General features: G+C 35.5%; 1 protein-coding gene across 2 annotated transcripts in view; it reads left to right on the forward strand.

Annotated features, from left to right (window-relative positions):
* The window catches only part of LOC115216385 (26S proteasome non-ATPase regulatory subunit 11), a 23,989-nt gene continuing 10,605 nt past the window's right edge, over positions 1-13,384 (forward strand). For both annotated transcript variants that reach the window (XM_029785678.2, XM_036506467.1), the window contains exons 1-8: positions 1-158; positions 3,439-3,537; positions 4,894-5,018; positions 6,319-6,390; positions 8,574-8,631; positions 9,791-9,902; positions 12,046-12,128; positions 12,913-13,057. In XM_029785678.2, coding sequence (XP_029641538.1) covers positions 62-158; positions 3,439-3,537; positions 4,894-5,018; positions 6,319-6,390; positions 8,574-8,631; positions 9,791-9,902; positions 12,046-12,128; positions 12,913-13,057 — 791 coding nt within the window. In that variant the 5' untranslated portion in view covers positions 1-61. The remainder of the gene's footprint in view (positions 159-3,438; positions 3,538-4,893; positions 5,019-6,318; positions 6,391-8,573; positions 8,632-9,790; positions 9,903-12,045; positions 12,129-12,912; positions 13,058-13,384) is intronic.

Consider the following 13,384-nt stretch of genomic DNA (forward strand, 5'->3'; position numbering starts at 1 on the left):
ATCGAGGACGTGAAAAATACGACACCGTTTCAAAGCGCTCGCACTCTTTTCATGTAAAAGTATGGAGCTGACAAATAATATAAAGTCTGTTTTTGATAAAGCTGTTAAATCCGAGAAAACAAACAAAGAAGAATCTATAGAATTGTTGACAAATGTTTGTAAGTAATTATATTTGTTATATTAGTATTGGCACTTGTACAAATTGATAATTTTAATTATTGCTGACTCACATGGGAGCAGTCATTGTTTGTGTCGTGACTCGAGACACAAATTTACCGGTTTTTATCCCTTTGTTTTTAATTCACTTCTTTCTAGAGAAATGATTATTTATGATTGTATTATATATATATATATCAAACATATCCCTGATAGAAAGTTTCACCGCTATTTCTTGTTTATTAATTTATAACGTTTTTTTTTTTATTATTTCAAATCAAATGCATTTTTAAAAATGTAATTCATTATTACATTTATAGATAAAATTCCAGTTCCTTGGATTACTTGCATGTAAATTGGATCTTTGTATGTAAATTATCGAAAGAGAATGTGATTCCTCACTTCTCACTCGCCCTCATATTATTTGGGATCACGCAATATTTTCCTTAATTCAATTGAAACTCTCTAAATTCTGTTCATGGATGCAAAGTATCGCCTGTCCAAACTTTAATCAAACTTATTTTCCTAATTTTATTAAACTGTGATGAACTAAAACTTTGTTGTTAGTATTTAACTCTAGATCTGCGCTAAACTTGTAAACCAGTGGTTCCCAACATTTCCACTACCAAAGACCCCTTTTATTTAAATGAGTTTTCTCACATACCCCTTTTAATATGCTTGTCCTTATGTGAAATTTTGAATTTAGTTTACAGACCCCCAGTACTACCTTTGCGGACCACAGGTTGGGAACCACCGATGTACATTTAATATGAAAATTATTCTAGTTTTAATCATTCCGACTCTGTTAGCCAAACGTATCATTTTTAGGCGGAGGTAAAGAATACATACACCACCCGTTTTCGGCGTAACAAAAAGCCTAACCCTAACCACCGGGTGTACGTATTTTTAGTTTACCCTCGTACAGATTTTTTCTGATGTTTTTTTTCTTTTCCCTCGCGATTAATAAAACAGTCCTTTAATTTTATTTGTTATTTTTGATTCACTGAAGAGGTGTGGCTAGAGGAAGATTTGGCTGCTATTTCTTTCTGGTCGAGAGGCTAACTCGCTTGTTTGAATTGAGGATTTTATTTATTCCTATGTTGATGACTAACTTTTGAGAAAAAGAAAAGGATCTTGGAGATGAAGGGTTAGGAAATGCACCAGTCTTCATGTCATGACTCGAAAACTCATTCACGTTAGACTGCAATTCTTGGGCATAGAATTCAAAGCTTTGAAAGGGTATTTTAATATGAAGTTAAGGAGAATTTTGATAAGGATGCTGACCCAGAGATTCTTATAAGGAAATGATATTAGGCGGTCAGTGATAAACTCTAGTTTACTGAGTCATACAGAGTACCGGAGCAGTTATGGTTTCCTACATCACTAAAACTATTTGATGGTGATGGTAGCAAAATTAGTAACCGGGGTAAAACGAGTAATCTGATTTCTCGTTATTTTCTCCCTATCTGTTTGGGATAATTACATTACAAGTATTGCGTCAGCTTTAGTAAAAATTGGTCAGCATAGTTGTTGCTGAAGTTGAGAGTCAGAAACAGGTGACTGGTACTTTTTTTTTTTTTTTTTTTTTTCAAGAAATGTTTCCTACTTTGAACCGATTGTAATTGAGGTTGCTTATAAAATATCTGGGTAATTTTTTATGTTTATCAATCAATATTATTTTCTCTGTTGGATTTCCAAGTCAATTCGCCCCCCCCCCCACTAATGTCTAATTTGATCATTTTCAAGTTTCAAAAAAAAGTCTAAGATGGGGTAAAATGAGTAATGTCTAATTTCAATAATCTCTTCTCTTTAACTGACTATGACTTTGGTTTTTGCTAGATTAACTCAAAGGGCCTTTGATTCTAGACCTTGCCTCTATGTCTGAAATTTCTTCTCTAGTTCTTGTAGTGATTCAGCTATAAGAACATGGTCGTCAGCATAGAGGAGCTCCCAGGGGCAGCCCATCTTAAATTCCTCTGTTATTCCCTGGAGGACTATGATGAATAAGAGGGGTCCAAGGACTGATCTTTGGTGAACCCTTATTTGCACCCTGAATTCATTGCTATACTCATTGCCAATCTTCACCTCACAGATTGCATCCCTGTACATGACTTGTATATTTCTCACCAACCTCTCATCTATCCCTAGCTTCCGCATTGACCACCAGATTAGGGAGTGGTGGGACATAGTCAAAGGCTTTTTCCATGTTGACAAAAGCCAGTTATAGGGGTTTATTTTTCCTGGCACAAATCCAAACTGCATCTCCTCTACACTCTCTCCCTAAGTAATTGAACTATGACACTTTTTGTGTCGTTCATCACCTGTTCAGCAATTTGATGCCTCTCTAATTATTTCTGTCTAAGGCATCACCTTTGCCATTGGTTATGATTGCCTACAAAGGTAAGAGCTCTCTGAACTTTGTGCAGCCTATTTTTATTCTTTTATTCTCATAGTCATGCAGTAAAAACTCCTCATTGTGCCCCCCTCTTTCCATTTTGTCAATGGCATATAACAATGGAGTGTCTTTGCAACTAATAGAATCAATATCATACATTTTAGTTGGAATGCACTGGTGTCTCAGGCTTCATTAATATACATTAGTGAAATATAATCACACACACACACAACTTGGCTCACATACAGTCCCCATCTACCAAAATTTAATTAAAAGGATCTGACAGGTAGCGGGATCAAACCCAAGAAATATGTGCTTATGAAATGCAATTCTTACCTGCAAAACTTTGTCTGCGTCTTCTTTCTTTGTTACTATACTTTGTTGTTAATGTGCAAATACCAGAGACATGTTCAATTAATTTGCATTAATTTGATGATAATGCCTTATTTAAACCTAAATCAAGCAATCCTACTGAAACCTCAATTAATATTCATGACCCTTTTTTCCAAGTAACATTTCTGAGTTCTTTTGATTTCTTGTTTACTCTCTCTTGGATATTTCCTCTGATTTTTTTGTACTCATGCTGCTTCAATTTTATGTTATTTTTGATTACCCCAAAATTTCTGCTTCTCTTTGTTGAGACTGTTTCTAATATTCTTTACAAATATTTATCTCTTAAGACATCTGTTTATTCTTTTAATGCTTTCAGTTCAGATTATATTCTTTGTGAATTCTCACTTAATGGACAGCTCTCTTCAAATGGGAAGTTTTCCTCGAAGTACTAAACTTAATGACTATCTTTAATTTTCAAAGATTTCCAGAAACATTAATAACTTCATATGCTAATATAGAGTCAATATATTTTTTTGCTGAATTTTATTTCCCAGTGAAGAAAGATATTGGTACAAACCCTGAGGACATTGAATACAAAGCACAAGTTATCTCTAAGTTGGGAGATTTATTGTCAGAACAGAAGAATGCTTCAGGTAAGTTATCATTGCATTTAGTATAGAATTGTTTAACATTACTGTTATGAGTATGGATATTTGTATAAAATCATGTATAGTATTGCTGCATTTCATGTTGACATTTAAATGAGAGCGTTTTAATAACTATGTCTTAGGAAGTATTGTCAATATACTGGAGTCATTTCATGATTCCAGTATTTTGCTAGTATCTGGCTGCATCTTGTCTGCATTAGCTTTACCACTTCACTCTCCCCAAGAAAGCTTGAACGTTAATAAAGTTAGAACGTTAATAAAGTAGGGTGGTTTGACACACATTAACCATTTCATTACCATATTTCTGTTAAGATGCTCTGTTTCTTACAATTAATTTTAAATATAACAAATAATTTCATAAAATAACTTAGTTAAAAGGTTTGGTGGAAGATTTTAATTCAGAACTTTTGAAACTAAGACATTTGTACTACAGAGCCAGAGGTGGTTTTAGCATGGTTGGTATCAAATGGGTTAAATTTGAAGTGAAGAGTTTACGGTATATTTTAAAGTTTTTCTTTATTTGAGGTGACACACTGAAGCTTAGCAAAAAAAAAAAACATAATAAATAAAGCCTGTATTTAAATGAGCACAATCTTTTTTTTTGTTTATAAAAATACTGTAGCAGTTTAAACAGACAAACATGAGCACGAGTTGTCAAGGCATCAAATTGTCAACATTTTTGGTTTATCTTGGGTAGATCTCTGACTTTCAGCTTAGAGTATCATAAGCTGAGCACAGAGAGCTTTCATGTTGAAAGTTAACTTGGAGGCATAGGAAAATAAAGTTTCATTACATCCAACACTGTTTGCTTCAATGGCTAGATAATGAAGAATCAGGATATACACTGAGATTTATATTCTATGCCAGCATGGGGAAAATATACGCTCTGTTATTTAGACTATTGATGCAAATGCAAACCCAACTTGACACACAATTGTTTTTAACAATAGTATTATTATACATGCATTGCATATTTGTTATGCTTGTAGTAGTAAAAAGAGATGCATTTTCAAATCTTTATCAATCCTAATATACAAAGTATTTATATATTATACATAGTACTCTGAACCAATAAGGGAACTTCTATGCTATCTGTCTACCAGAAACAGCAACCAAATCCTCTTTAAATCATATTCTATTATCTAAAAGAAACAACACAGTGGTTAAGGTAGTCGTAGGTACCTCTTGTTATAGTTAGAATGCTTTTGACCAAAGGTCTGTTTGATCAGAGAAACACTACAATCGCTACAATAGCAGCAGCAATTTTTATACACAATGTTTCTGCCTCTCTTATTTTCAAGTGATTTTTTTTCTGTCATTATTTTATATCTTCAATTGTAGGGCTTGCTTCCTTGATAAAGGTTACTCGACCATTCCTTGGAATGGTGAGCAAAGCCAAAGCAGCTAAACTGGTACGAAATTTAGTTGATCACTTTCTGGATCTTGAGGCTGGAACTGGAAACGAGGTAATACATATTTCCTAAGTAACTGTACATCTTTTTAAAAAATGTTTTCAGTTTGTGTTCATGTTAGTAATTGTTGATAGCTTTTACTTGTTTCAGTCATTAGACTGCAGTCTTGCTGGGGCACTGCCTTGAAGAATTTTTAGTTGAACGAATCGACCCCATTCAACATAAGCCTGGTACTTATTCTATTGGTCTCTTTTGCCAAACCGTAAAGTTACAGAGACATAAACAAACCAACGCTGGTTGTCAACACACACACACACACACACACATATTCTTTCAGTTTTTGTCCACCAAATCTACTCACAAAGCTTAGGTGAACCTCAGGCTTTAGTAGAAGACACTTGCCCAAGTTCCCATGTCTTCCTGGGCCTACCCCTTCCATGGGCTCCCTCTACAATTATATGCATCACATGACCAAATCTGCACAGTCTTCTCTCTTGCACACAAAATCTGATGCCTCTTATACCCAGTTTTCCTCTTAAATCATTTACACTTGGTCATGCATACACACTGACATTACCCATCCAGCAGAGCATGCTAGCTTCATTTCTTTCAGGCCTTTGCAAGTTCTCTGTAGTCAAAGCCCATGTTTCACTGCCATGCAACATAGCTGTACATACACAGACATCATACAATCTGCCTTTTGTGCTGACAGAGTGGTACTTATCATCAATGTCTGCTTTCTATGCTGGCATAGGTTGGATGGTTTGACAGAATCTGAGGAGCTGAAGGCCTGTTCAGGTTCCATGTCTGTTTTGGCATGGTTTCTAAGGCTGGATGCCCTTCCTAATGCCAACCACTTTACAGAATATACTGGGTGCTTTTACGCAGCACCAGTATGGCTGCCTTTTATGTGGCACCAGCACTTACATGCCTGCAAGATTGGGGATGTTTAGGTGGAGTGGATTGCAAGGGCAATCATGCTTTTACTTAGATTGGTGTGTCTTTTCAAGCACAGCAAACTGCCAGGAGTCTTAGTCCCCAACATTTGTAGAACCTTTCTCACTGCTTTGTCCCACTTCTTCCTGGGTCAACCCTTTCTACATGTTCCCTCTACAATTAGAGATCGGCACCTCTTGATGCCACTATCCTCATTCATATGCATTACATGGCCAAACCAGTACAGTCTAAATCATAAATTTGCATCTAAATCATAAATTTTGTTTACCAATAATTTGTTATCACATTACCTGTCGAAGTTATTACAAAGATATTGTATTGGCAAAAAATCCTTGGTGTTGGCAGTAAGATATATTCTTGCTATTTAATATTGTTATTGGAATTTTTGTATTCTTAGGTTTCACTATGTAATGAGTGTATTGATTGGGCGAAAAATGAGAAAAGGACATTTTTACGACAAGCACTTGAGGTGAGTTGCTGATTTTAATTAAAAACAATAAATGAAATTTTGTGAGTGTAAATATACATATGTTTGCCATGTGTTTAAATGTATATGTATGTTTGTTTGTGCATAAACATAACATATATGTGTTTGTATACATGTTTGCATTGAAGTTACCTCATGAAGTCATGCAATGTGTTAGTCATGTCATCTGTCTTGATTTCGGGCTTCCAAAGCAATTACAAGGTATTCCAGTAAGATTTACCCATTGATATTTCTTAATTATTCAAAATAAACTGAAGGTAGGATAATGAAATTTGGCACACACATTCTAATGTAAATTGTCAATTCATTGCAGTAATTACATTTCAAAATGACCACTTTTTGCCATGATCATAGTCTACAAATGAAGGGAGACTTGCACCCATCAGATGGGACAACGGCCCATACCATGAACGAAACTGATCTCTGTGGCATAAATAACTCCTGCTACCTTTGGGTAAGACTCCTGTATTATGTGCATAAAGCCTGTCATTCTGCCTGATGGTAACTGCTTCCACGCTGAAGATCAACACTTTGTTAGCAGTGTACTTCATCTCAGCTAATATGGTTTTTACCCCTGTTGAGCCATTTCTTCTTGGAAGCTGCTGAAATTAACTGTCAGGATTGTTTCTTGTATGCAGCAAGCTTTAAATCCTCTTCAAAAATCCTGTGCATTGACTATTTTGGAATATCAAGAGCTCTTCCAGTTTCTCTTGCACTCCTGCACAGGTTTCAGCTCATTTGCTTCTTTACAGTTTCAACAGTTTGTTTGCTATGAATTTGTTTCCTACCAAGAAATGGCTTGCTAGAGGTAGTAGTGGACTCCATATATCAATTCCAGGTATTGAACGTTGTTTTACAGCGCACATTCAATTGTTTTGTTATGTCCTTGTTATTCACTGCAGCTGTTTTCAAAGTGACAATCTGGTCACGTTTTGCTTTAGATGCCATGTTTGTTTACAAACCTGTTATAGACACATGAACAAAAGATATGTGTAAATCTTTATGTAAAATGTTAATATTTCCTGAAATGATATGCTTTAGGAAGAGTTATAAACGTGTGTAAATCTTTCTGGGACACTCTGTACTTTATGGTGAATCAATAAGCATCCTCAGCATAGACTACAAAAGATATTTCATGATGTGACAAAAGACAACCTTAGGTCCTTGAGCATCAGCTTTGTTACATGAACAAAAGAACAGCCTGTAGTTTGAGAATTGAATTACTCATCAAATAGTGAAACCAAGTTCATCTTAAACTGCAGGCTTTTGCAGCTCTGTATAATTGAGAACTCAGAAGTGATCTCACTCACATTGTTTAAGGCTGCATTACACTTTCAATCTTGCCATTCATGGAAGGTCACATGTTAGAAGACCAACACATGATGCTTATATGCAAACAGTTTCAATATCCCTAGTGGTGCATTGGTTGTCTTTTATGTCCAAAAGTGACTTTTAAAAAATATTTACTGCCAGATTGAAAATCCATGAGTGTGGTAGGCAGAAAAGTTATCAAACCTGTAGCAGGCATGTGCCTGTATTAAGAAAGTGCTTACACTCGAAATTGAGTTGATGACCACAATGTATGTGTATGCATATATGTAGTTTAAGGGAGATTTGGTTATTTCTAACAAATTCAGAGATCACAGGTGAAGTTTTTAAAATTTGGACAGTTGCACAACATCAGAGTATCAGTTTGTATACTTAGAAGTGCTTCCTATAACTAACCAGTCAACCATGGATATGAGCTAAGAAATGAACCTCTGCATTGTTTGACCTGCTAGAAACAGCAACTAAATCTTCAAATCCTCTTTCTGTCTTCAAACAAAAGAAGGAAGGTAAAATTAATATAGTCCTAGATTCCTCTAAGAAGGCAGATTGGTCAAGGCTGGTTTGCATTTGATAGATTTTCTCTACCTGAGTTAACCTAGGGCTAAATAGCAACAACCATGGAATGTGACAAAACCTGTTGGCAACTAAACAGTTTGAATTTTACATTGGTTACACAACAAACCCCATGACTAATATTTGTAGAATTAGAACTTGTGTTGTATGTGGTTCAACATCCAAACCTTCTAAATCATTCTGTTCAACTGTGTTTTTCGAGTCTGTTAAACCATTTCAGTAAACATACAATTCATTTTTTATTTTGGTCTTATTTTTTGTAGGCAAGATTAATTTCAGTGTATTATGATACTAAAAGTTATGAAAAAGCTTTGGCCCAATGTAAGTTAGCTATATTTTATCTTTAACTTTGTATTTCATCTTTTTTTTCTATATAATGTGTTTATTTTATTGCTGAAATATGTTGACAGGTTTTGCAAATCTGACATTTTAATGAGTTCTTTTAGCAAGTAGTAACAGCAATAGCCAGCTACTCTATGAATCCATATCTATCTCTCCAGCAACTCTTATATTCAGAATATTTGGGCTGATTTTGTCTCCTGATAGACTATTGACTTTTTCTTTTTCGTAAGAAAATTCTTCACATATTTAAATGTGATAGCTCTAGAGACAAGTAATATGTCTCGTATATTTTGTCTGTATGCACTCTCACCCTTATGACACACACATCATCATCATCATCATCTAATGTCTGCTTTCCATGCTGGCATGGGTTGGACGGTTTGAATGAAAAACTGGTAAGCCGGGGAGTTGCACTAAGTCCCTATCTGATTTGGCAAGGTTTCTACAGCTGGATGCCCTTCCTTATACCAACAACTCCGATAATGTAATGGGTGCTTTTTACGTGCCACTGGCATGTGTGCCATATTGAAAGAAATTCCCTAATTCCAGAGTCTCTGCAAAAGCTCAGTTCCTATTTCTTCAATCAAAAGTTTTTTTAATTTCCTTTCTGCCCCCCTTTTTCTTTTGTCACTTGTTTCAATTTGGTTTTAAGTTCCTGTTGTTTTGATTATGTAAACAACCAAACCAATAAAGTGGCGACAACATTGTAGCTCAGAAAACTGAAGTATGTAGTTTGCCATATTCAAGTCTACTATATATCATCAGTCTGTGTAGGAATCTCTTAGAAGATATAGCAGTAAAACTTCCCTCAAAGCATAATGTACCATCTTAGAGATATTTCACACCGAGATGTTTGTTATAAAAATGAGATGGGGTGGCTAGATCAATGTTGATCTGGGGTTAAACACAATATATATTGTCAGAATTATTGCTTTCATCTGAAACTCTGTATTTTACAACATTTATTGCCTTTGTTGTAGAAGTCAAAAATTCAATGATGGGGTTGTGGATGTAGTGTTGGTAAACGAGTCTACATTATCTAGTGAATGATCACGTCTCAGCTATAGTCTAGTATGTTTGTGTGAAGTGATGCATGCATTTAAACTGATCTTTTAACCTTCGTGTCCATATATTGCAGCTGCTACATTGCTGAAAGAACTGAAGGAATTGGATGATAAGGCATTGTTGGTAGAAGTGCAACTATTAGAAAGCAAGATCTACTATGCCCTCTCTAATCTGCCAAAAGCCAGGTAAATATTATTTTAGTCATCACGGAGTGTTTAAGTTTTTAATTGTGTGACATACCTGGGGGGAATGCTGAACATTAAAATCACATCAATGTTACTGAAATGAAAGTATTGCAATCAACCAAATTGTCTTAATTTAATCTGTAAAGCAAAAAAAAACCCCAAAAAATAGTTTGTAGGTGTGCAATGAGAAAAAGCCTTGACTGTTTTTAGACAGGTACTGTATTGGAGAATTATAATTTCTATGTTCGATTTTCACTAATCTTAAATGTATGCTGATTAACTTCTCTAACAATGAGATAGGTATTGTAAGCAAGTGTATTCTTGATGCCATCAGCTCTGGTATCAGAAGGGCTATGGGGTTGACTCGATGAGATTCTAGTTCTGCAGTAATTGATTTTGTGACGCCAAGGATAAAGTAGCCTGCAAGTTCATCTTGTTCCATATCATGAATTTCTACCCTTCAGTATTAAAATACCTTCTGAAGGTCCTAGCCCTTAGTGAGCAGTTCACAAACATGACCTTGATAACAGAATCAGGAATACAAGAGAGTCAATCCTGTTTCACAATGGTTCCTCACAATGGCAGCTCATTGTTTGCTATATCATTGGGGAGCTACAACAGGACTGAGGTCAGTAATTTCATCAGGTTATTTTGGTTATCCTAAAGAAATGCACACACTCTCATAGTTTGGTCCTGTATAAGGATGACCTGGTAACCTGAGGCCATATGAAATAATCTGATGAAAATCTGCAAAGAATTTGGCCTAAATATAATAGTTATCACTAACTTGACTAAAGTCAACTTTCTAAACCTCAGGACAGGCAAGTACTATTGTAGAAAGTCAATGTAGAAATTATTTATATTCATAAATACTCTAACCACCCATAGTTGTAATTAAAAATCTAGTCACAGGCGTCAGTAGAAAAATCTCTTTGTTATCAACAGGACTACATTTCACTATAATCAGGCATTAGTGAAGAGTGGCTGTACTGAAAAATTAGTATATATAACATATATCCTAGTTATTATATCTATAACGCTACTATCAACACAAATGACATTGCCTTGGTGAAGAGGAAAAGACCCAACTGCAACCGAAAATGGAATTCCATGCGAAGAAGCTTATTCTCTCAGTGTGGTAGGATTGCAAAGGAGTCATCCACTTTGAGTTGTTACCAATTAATGCTCAAATCTATTATCAGCAGTTAGAACATTTGAATGCTGCATTGAAAAAAACAAAGGCCCGTTTTTGTGAATCTAAAAGGAGTGGTGTTTCATCAGGACAATGAGAAAAGACTAGATCCAGTTAGTTCATCAGATTGACAGAATATCATGGTTACATAAATTTTTCAACTCCAGTATACACATACAAACAAAACATCATCAAATTTCCGAAGTATGGAAAACAATAATTAATAAAACAATTTACTATAAGAGGAGAGGATAATAGATTTAGTAAGATATTAAAAAGCAAATTATGGGTAGTGGTGAAGTATGTAAAGATGATGTATGATGAGAGAGGGAGAGGTAAGTTATCATTAATAACCTAGAGGTATTAATAATAGAGAGAGAAAAGAAAGTGAAAGTTTAAAGGAATAAGAGAGAAGTTTGCAGATATTGTGTTTAAGAAATATAGAGAGTAATATCAACAAAAAGAGAAATAAAGTGAAAGTTAAACCAGGATGAGAGAGAGAGAGGAAGATAGAGTAAGAACAGTAAAATTGGTATGGTAGATTGGAGTATACAGAGCTATATAAAGTGTAACAGAAGGAAAATAAGTATGTTTAGAAAAATGTAATTAATCGAAGACAGCTGGATATACAAAAAAAAAAAATGGAGGTGGAGTTTTGGCAGGGAGGTGAGAGAAACTCATAAATTGTCAAAAATTTTCAAAAACTTATTTTCATAGAAGGATGCCCCACCCCCATCATTTCAAAGGCCATGGTAAGAGAGAAAATTGTGGTGGTGGGCAGTGGGGAACCAACTTATGTGGGTGTCCTGATCTAAAACTCTGCCTCCATTTTTTTTATATATCTGTTAGTCTTATACTATTAATTATCTCTTTCTAAACATTCTTAATATATATGCATACATTCATATATATATATATTCATTCAGAAATATTTTTGGTTCTATTCTCAAGGGCTGCTTTGACTTCAGGAAGAACTACAGCAAATGGTATTTACTGTCCACCTAAACTCCAGGCAGCTTTAGATTTGCAATCAGGTAAGTGGAGTATTATTTGCTGCTACTTTTTAAAAATTTATATAAAATTTTTCGTTAGCTGAAACAAACGCAGTGTTTGCCAGTAGAACTTTATCTTATTGACTTTACCAGTTACAACTGACTTTGGTACAGATTTATAATCTTTTGAACTTTAAAGAAGTATCAAAATCGATCAACATCAATGGAAATTGTAGCTGTGATACCAGTGCCGATGGCACGTAAGAGAACCATCCGAACGTGGCCGTTGCCAGCGCCACCCTGACTGGCCTCCGTGCCGGTGGCACGTAAAATGCACCATCCGATTGTGGCCGTTGCCAGCCTCATCTGGCCCCGTGCCAGTGGCACGTAAAAGCACCATCCAATCATGGCCGTTTGCCAGCCTCATCTGGCACCTGTGCAGGTGGCACGTAAAAAGCACCCACTACACTCACGGAGTGGTTGGCGTTAGGAAGGGCATCCAACTGTAGAAACACTGCCAGATCAGATTGGGCCTGGCGCAGCCTTCTGGCTTCCCAGACCCTAGTTGAACCGTCCAACCCATGCTAGCATGAAGAATGGACGTTAAACGATGATGATGATTAAATAATCAATCTATATAAAAATATCAAATTCTAAAATATGTAGCATTTCAGAAGGATTTGCAGATAGAGTATCTCAGTTTTTCCAAAGTTTCTAAGATGGATATTTTTTCCCAACAGGCTAGTTGCTCTAGTAATTCGTAATCTTTAAAAATCCCTGATGATAAAATAATCCTTCTCACTATCCATTGTTGTTATCCCTGCAGGTATCCTCCATGCTGCTGATGAGAAAGATTTTAAGACTGCGTATTCATATTTTTATGAAGCGTTTGAAGGTTACGACTCTATTGACAGTCCCAAAGCCATCATTGCTCTAAAATATATGTTAATGTGTAAAATCATGCTCAATCTGTAAGTTATCTGTTCAAATATATTTTCATTGTGTGTGTGTGTGTGTGTGTGTGTCTAAGTAAATGTAGGAATAAGCAAGTTAGATCAATATATAAAGTATAGCACGCTGGGCGAAATGCATAGCCATATTTCATCTGCCGTTACGTTCAGATTCCGCCGAGGTCAACTTTGCCTTTCATCCTTTCGGGGTCGATTAAATAAGTACCAGTTATGCACTGGGGTCGATATAAATGACTTAATCTGTCTGTCTGTCCTTGTTTGGCCCCTTGTGGGTAGTAAAGAAATATATACAAAATACATGAAATACAAACAATGTATATATGTTTA

Source organism: Octopus sinensis, linkage group LG10, assembly GCF_006345805.1.
Source record: "Octopus sinensis linkage group LG10, ASM634580v1, whole genome shotgun sequence".
Taxonomy (NCBI): domain Eukaryota; kingdom Metazoa; phylum Mollusca; class Cephalopoda; order Octopoda; family Octopodidae; genus Octopus; species Octopus sinensis.